Source organism: Entelurus aequoreus, linkage group LG07 (genome assembly GCF_033978785.1).
Source record: "Entelurus aequoreus isolate RoL-2023_Sb linkage group LG07, RoL_Eaeq_v1.1, whole genome shotgun sequence".
Taxonomy (NCBI): domain Eukaryota; kingdom Metazoa; phylum Chordata; class Actinopteri; order Syngnathiformes; family Syngnathidae; genus Entelurus; species Entelurus aequoreus.
Window position 1 is genome coordinate 35,730,072 of NC_084737.1, and position 7,500 is coordinate 35,737,571.

Genomic DNA, 7,500 nt, shown 5'->3' on the forward strand with positions numbered 1-7,500 from the left:
CTTACTGCCAGTGTTGTGGGCGTTCTGATAATCAGTATAAATTCTGCATATTCATGAATACGCTAAAATGGATCGCGCTTTCTACTTTGCTCATTCAAGAAACACAATCCTCTGTGCATGAGCTTAGTATATCGGCTTTGTGTGTGCACATGTTTTAATTCACGCAAACCTGTAGTGGGTCAGGCCCTAACTGTCATTCAAGTGCAAAACAACGTTTATACGCTGTTGAGATCAAATAAATAGACAATATTGTTGCTCATTTTTTGAAAAGATATTGCAAAGATATAAATCTTAACTTATTGTCACTTTGACTATACTGTACTGAGCAGCCAGGACAGACACACTTCCTTAAACTCCCATAAGATCTAATTTTGGATCTATGGTTATCATCACGATTCCACCTCTTTGCTGTCACAAAATGACCTCATGAATAAAACTAAGAAAAAGCAAAACCTACTTGATCGGGGTTATTCATGTCTGGCCTGTAAATGACATCAGACGGACTGGACTCCCAGTTCAAACTTCAGGATGACTAACATCATACTTGCCAACCTTGAGACCTCCAAATTCGGGAGATTTGGGGTGTGTGTGTGTGTGTGAGGTGGGCGGGGTTAAGGGGGAGGAGTATATTTATAGCTAGAATTCACTTAAATTCAAGTATTTCTTACATATATATATATATATATATATATATATATATATATATATATATATATATATATATATATATATATATATATATATATATATATATATATAAATATATGTTTATATATATATATATATATATATATATGTATATATATATATATATGTTTATATATATATATATATATATATATATATATATATGTATATATATATATATATATATATATATATATATATATATATATATATATATATATATATATATATATATATAAATAAATAAAATTAATACTTGACTTTCAGTGAATTCTAGCTATATATAAATATGTATTTTATTATATATGTATATATATATATATACATATAAATAAAATAAATACTTGAATTTCAGTGTTCATTTATTTACACATATACAAACATAACACTCCTCTCTACTCATTGTTGTATTTGAAAGTGCAATGCTTTGCAGCCAGTAGCACAGCCTTTGAAGGAGCATAGATTTGGGCAGTGTAATATTCTGGGTTGGAGTCAATAACCAGGCGAGGTGATGAAGTTACATCTCTTTACTTCATACTTCAGAACCGACTCCCACACTTGCCGACAGGGTACGCAATACAAGGTAAACCGTTGGCCAACCAAAAAGTAACCACAGAACACTATAGTGTTCTGTGGTTACTTTTTGGTTGGCCAACGGTTTACCTTGTATTGCGCACCCTGACGGCAAGTGTGGGAGTCGGTTCTGAAGTATGAAGTAAAGAGCGGACGTGACTACAGGCTGTCCTCACTCAGGTCCGCACAGACCTGGAGGGGGCGTGCCTTAAGTCCGGCTGGAAATCGGGAGAAATTCGGGAGAAATTCGGGAGAATGGTTGTCCCGGGAGATTTTCGGGAGAGGCACTGAAATTCGGGAGTCTCCTGGAACATTCGGGAGGGTTGGCAAGTATGACTAACATTTTTGCAGCAGATTCCTAAAACCAGCTGAGAACTCTTTTTCTCACGTAGATGATCTTTACATACCATTTTCTTTTGCCCCACATCCTTAAAGCACAGCGCTCCGGTTTTAATTGAGAATCTTTGATTAGCATTAAAAATACTGCTAGTTTGAGGATATTAGCTGTGCATTAGATGCTCATTGAGCTCAAGACTTGTGACATCTGCTGAGTTCTTGTGTCACATATCATACAATACATGGCATCGCTTCAACCCTTGAATCTTGTGCGCATTTTTTCCAGCCCACACGTGACAATGTTACTTTGTACTCTCTTTATGTGGCAGACAATCTTCAATGTTACAATGGGCACATTGGTTATGGTGACAAGCTCACTGACCTTTTGGGTCAAACCACCAGCTCAGAGAGGGTTTCTGCGAGGGAAAGAAAAACAATATGGACACGATGATCACCCCAGTAACTGCGTCCGAGACGTAGCTGCAGAGAGGAAAGCACATAAAGTCTAATGAGGTCAAGATGACAAAGATCGCATGAGAAAAAAGTGTTTTCTTACCCCTTCTTAAAACATACAGACCAGCCGGTGACAAACTTGGGGTCTCTTGTGAACAAGAGAACAGCAAACAAGACAAATAAAAAAGAGATGGCTCCCTCTGCAAAACTGAAACATATCACAGTCAGTGAAATTATTTGCCTTGGAAATACAAATTCACCCTCTGGTGATTCACTTTGAAAACATACATGGTTCCTCACTTTAAGGGCCCTAGTTTTCTGTAATCTTCCTCAATGAGAGCCTTGGCTCTGGCCTCTGCCTCCGCTCTTTGGTCGTGTTTGTTAAAACATAATCTACAGGAAATAAGAAAAAAAAGCATCGCAAGGGAAATTTTTAAGCATTCAAACAAGCTGGAACCAGTTTGGGCAACAATTCTGATTCACAAAGGAGCAAGGGACTGCCATCTTGGACCAGGTGTTAATTAAAAGACTCAATTGAGCTGCCAATCCTGCCGGGGATTACGAGCAGGTTTGGCTGCTTTGGATGGACCATTCCAGTCTGGGTGGGGTAAGTACCCAGCTCCCAAGATAAACAACTTCTCTGTCAGTCATTGTAGTTTACATTTGTACCCAGAAGCCTGCCAAGACGAGCTCAGGTTAGCTGGCTTTCTCAAAAAATATGTCACTTAAGTTCCAAATGACCTAATTTAATAATCAATGTGTTCCTTGAGTAATTAGCACATAACGACTGAAACAGTGATCAATTAAAAGTGTCAATTAAAGATCAATTGTGCCAAGTTTACCTTGTGTTCAATCCTCCGTAGAGGAACGCGATCCATAACCATCCCAACACCAAGAAGACGAACATGACCGGGAAGGCAAAAGCAAACCAAGAGCCAAAATTGATGGCATCACAGTCTGGAAAGTAGCTAAAAAAGTAAAAGTTAAAAATGTTTTTGTGATACTGTTAGTATTTGATGAAAAACACAAAATCTGAGTTACCTTTTGAGCTGTCCAATCAAGATGAGGTTGGGAGCAGTTCCTGTCAGCGTGGCAGTTCCGCCGATACTGGCAGCATAGGGAATACAGATAAGGAAGCCTTTCCACACTTTCATCTGATACTCTGACTCAGACCGGATGTCCTCCGCTTTTTGCATTTCACTTTGTTCGCTCTCGTCCACACTTTTAGAAAGACTATCAGTCCTGCAATGGGAAAATTCACGTTTCAGTAACAGAAGACAAAGTATCAGTTTTAAAACAATTGCCAAAATATCTACAGGCTATGAAGTACAATACATTGTTTTTCTTGTTATGATATAATCCCTAAAGGTGATCAAACTCAAAGTCGGAATTTTGAAGTTCATAGTCGGAAATTTCAACTGCAATGTCCCACTGGGAAAGTCGGAGAGTTCTGACCACCCCTGAGTTGGCTGCTCTGAATGTCAACATTAATAGAAGCTTCTGTAACATTTGTCAATTTCGTGTTTCACTAAATCAGCCATATTCAATGTATTATTGGACATTTATATATGGTTATGTTACTGTAATGTAAATGGATTATTTTCATGTTTTTGTAAGTTTTACATCACTAGCAAAAATGTGTTCCTCCTCATTCACTGTGTTTGAAGGTTGCAGAAGGAGTGCATTTTTTTTTTTATAAGTTGTTTGTATTCATATAAGGCAAACGTAAGAATATAATTTACACAAAATTAATGACAACTTCTATATAATTGTATTTGTGTATAGAATAGAATAGAATAAAATAGAATATATATCAGTCATGCAATGGGGAAATTCAAGTTTCAGCAGCAGAACACAAGTAACAGTATTAAAAACAAAATATATAAAAAGTACATCAGTCAATTAAAAACAATCATTTTTATTGTTAAACATAAACATTAAAGATGTTGAAAATATAATTGAAATATTGAATGTTTGAATATGAAGCCACTTTCAGGGTAAACTTAGGTTATTTAGCACATAGAGAGTGGTTGTTTTACACTAGATTACATAAAACTGCTAAATAATTGTATAAGTGTGTATCATTCATACTTTGTTTAGTGATCATCTATCTGACTCCTTTTCAAGTGTGTCGCTAAGCAGCTAGTTCGCATATGCTAAAATTTAGCCTAAATGGTTATGAATCTCCTTACCCATCGAGTGATAACATTTGTTTCTCTGAAGCCACTGAAGGCAGTGAATGCATCTTGGTGGACTGACCTGAAACAAAGCAGAGATTGTGTTATGTTTGTACAAGTAACCATGAGAAGAAACAACAATGTTTAGGTCGGAAACAGAATGCATGATGTGGCTCAGGGAAGTTATGAATCAATTACTACTTGAATATTGACTAACTTTGTCACAGCACAAAGTTCACACCTTGGATTACATATTAAAACAGGTCAAAACACTAGAAAAATCATATTTGCTGCCTTCTATACACTATACTGTGAGGCAGGGCATTTTCAAAGAGCCGTTCAAAGGACTAGCTCTTTATTATACTTCTTTTTTAACAGGGTTTTTTATTTTTTTATTTTTTCAAATCACGGAAAAAATCACTGGTAGCAGTTATGGTAAATGGTAAATGGGTTATACTTGTATAGCGCTTTTCTACCTTCAAGGTACTCAAAGCGCTTTGACACTATTTCCACATTCACACTGATGGCAAGAGTGCCATGCAAGGCCCTAACCACCATCAGGAGCAAGGGTGAGGTGTGGCTCTCCGAACCGAGCCACGTCGTCCCCCTCAGTGACAATGTCTGTTGACATTTTGTGTTGATAGAATTGTTTTTGTAACATGACTGGCCAAGGTTGTTTCCAATGGGTCATACAAGTCAATGTTGGGCATAGTTTCATTTAAGACATGATTAAAGGTCGTTGATCTGGAAAACTCATGTTGTCCACTACATGGCGACAGAATTCGGTTGTCAGACTTTTAAAATGAAATTTAAATGTATACCAAAATGACTCTATTGGTTGGAATTATTCATATATTTTGACTACATGTCTTATTTGTGTAATGTTTTCATTGTAAACATTCTATGAGGTGGTGCCCACTACCTGGGCTTTGACAGTGACGTCACTATTTTTACATTTTCCCTCACCTAAAAAACTTTGTAGCACAGGAACATTTTAACAATGCAGACCAATTAGATACATAATAAGTAAGCATAAAATGTATCTATGTGTATAAAAAAGATGCATAAAACTAGAATACAAATTAGGACATGATGAAATATTGTACTACCCTACCTGGCATGTGTACGCTTGAATTACTTCACATATCCGAGCAATTTCCTTGGACTCTGACTCATTTTCTAAGCCAGTCGGGTGGCACACACATGCAGCGTTGGTAATTATTTTAAAAAACGGTTCCCAAACGAAGGACTTGCCAAAGCGAATCGGCTCTCATCGTTCACTTGAAAGAGACGTTCAAAAAGACTCAATTCGTTCGCAAACGTCACATCTATAGTACAATACTTGTTCAAGGTAACAAGCTATGAAGCACATAAATACCACACAGTACATATTTTTTGTTGAAATACAGTACTTCATTCAGTACAGATCAATGTGTATATTTTGCACAGTAATTTGGGACGTGTTGAGTGCAACATTCGGGTACCGCTGACGGCACACTACATTTTTCCATACACTTCTCTGAGAATGCACTTATGCAAAGTGGAATTATAGTATGTAAGTGTGCAAATTAAGACTTCCATTATTAAAAACTAACGATAAAGATGAAATTATAACACTGAAACACCCTCAGGAAGAGGTGCTTTAAGCCATGGCTAGCTAGCTAACGGCTAACGTCCAGCCCCAGTCGGCAGTGTTTTAGCTACCTCTAAATCACTAATCCTGGTCTCCATGGCGACAAATAATGTAAGTTTCTTACAAGTATCATCCCTGCAGGACGAGGAATAGCTAAACATGCTTCACTACACACCGTAGCTCACCGGCGTCAAAATGTAAACAAACGCCATGGGTGGATCTACACCTAACATCCACTGTAATGATATCAAGTACAGGCACGTATCTAGTCGATGCTACTATGATTACGTCGATATTTTTTGGCATCACAACATCTTCTTTCGTTTAAAAAAAAAAAAAGGATATTATTTTTATAAACTCAGGAAATACGTCCCTGGACACATGAGGACTTTGAATATGACCAATGTATGATCCTGTAACGACCTGGTATTGGATTGATACCCAAATTTGTGGTATTATCCAAAACTAATGTAAAGTATCAAACAACAGAAGAATAAGTGATTATTACATTTTAACAGAAGTGTAAACAGAACATGTTAAAAGAGAAAGTAAGCAGATATTAACAGTAATAGAACAAGTAGATTAATAATTAATTTTCTACCACTTGTCCTTAATAATGTTGACAAAATAATAGAATGATAAATGACACAATATGTTACTGCATATGTCAGCAGACTAATTAGGAGCCTTTGTTTGTTTACTTACTAATAAAAGACAAGTTGTCTTGTGTTCACTATTTTATTTAAGGACTTAACTGCAATAAGAAACATATATTTGATGTACCCTAAGATTTTTTGTCAAAATAAAGCTAATAATGCAATTTTTTTGTGGTCCCCTTTATTTAGAAAAGTACCGAAAAGTATCGAAATAATTTTAGTACCGGTACCAAAATATTGGTATCGTTACAACACTAGTGCACTCTATTTCTTATATTCATCCCCACACAAATATTCAACGCACCGTTGATAACGTCACTGTCTCGATCCTCCGTCGACTTGCATTTTTGCTTGAGGGTCTCCAGATCACCAAACAAACTCTCCAGAATGGCGTTGGCAATAGGGAGCATCATGGCCGTCGTGGCTGTGTTGCTGAGCCACATGGACAAGAAGGAGGAGGTCGTCATCATGCCCAATATCAACCTGGTAATAAATATATGGAGGAATAAGAAGAACATTCCAGTGCTTTTGGCCCTCATGTTGAGAAACCCTCTCACCAAGCTGGTTTCACTCCTACGATGGTGAGTACTTTCAGTGCTATTCTGCGGTGGAGGCCCCACTCTTCAATGGACGACGCCATCACCAGGCCGCTTAGGAAGAGAAAGTTGGTTTCCAAAAAGTACTGGGGACACAGTTTTTTGGACGGAACGATCCCGAGCGTTGGAAAGAGGCAGACGGGCAGCATTGCAGTGATGGCCAGAGGAAGGGCCTCTGAGCACCAAAACATGGCCATGAGCACCACCACGTAAAGACATTTGCCCTCCTGAAAGCCACATTTTAGAGTTTAGTGCTGAGAAGAACGTGTTTCACAAAAAAAGCAATCAAACTGCTTTGTTATAGTATATATTTTATCATATACATGCAACTTATTAACCATTCCTTATTAGCAAACGGTTGCATTTGGACATTTTAAACACAAGAAGTG

General features: G+C 37.3%; 1 protein-coding gene across 1 annotated transcript in view; it reads right to left on the minus strand.

The window, feature by feature from the left end:
* Window positions 1-7,500, minus strand: part of slc13a3 (solute carrier family 13 member 3) — a 26,310-nt gene that overhangs the window by 17,863 nt on the left and 947 nt on the right. Inside the window, exons 2-9 of the mRNA XM_062052044.1 lie at window positions 7,073-7,338; window positions 6,820-6,998; window positions 4,242-4,308; window positions 3,091-3,291; window positions 2,892-3,017; window positions 2,350-2,442; window positions 2,153-2,257; window positions 1,979-2,076 (exon numbers count right to left, since the gene is read on the minus strand). Of these exons, the coding sequence (XP_061908028.1) occupies window positions 1,979-2,076; window positions 2,153-2,257; window positions 2,350-2,442; window positions 2,892-3,017; window positions 3,091-3,291; window positions 4,242-4,308; window positions 6,820-6,998; window positions 7,073-7,338 (1,135 nt within the window). The remainder of the gene's footprint in view (window positions 1-1,978; window positions 2,077-2,152; window positions 2,258-2,349; window positions 2,443-2,891; window positions 3,018-3,090; window positions 3,292-4,241; window positions 4,309-6,819; window positions 6,999-7,072; window positions 7,339-7,500) is intronic.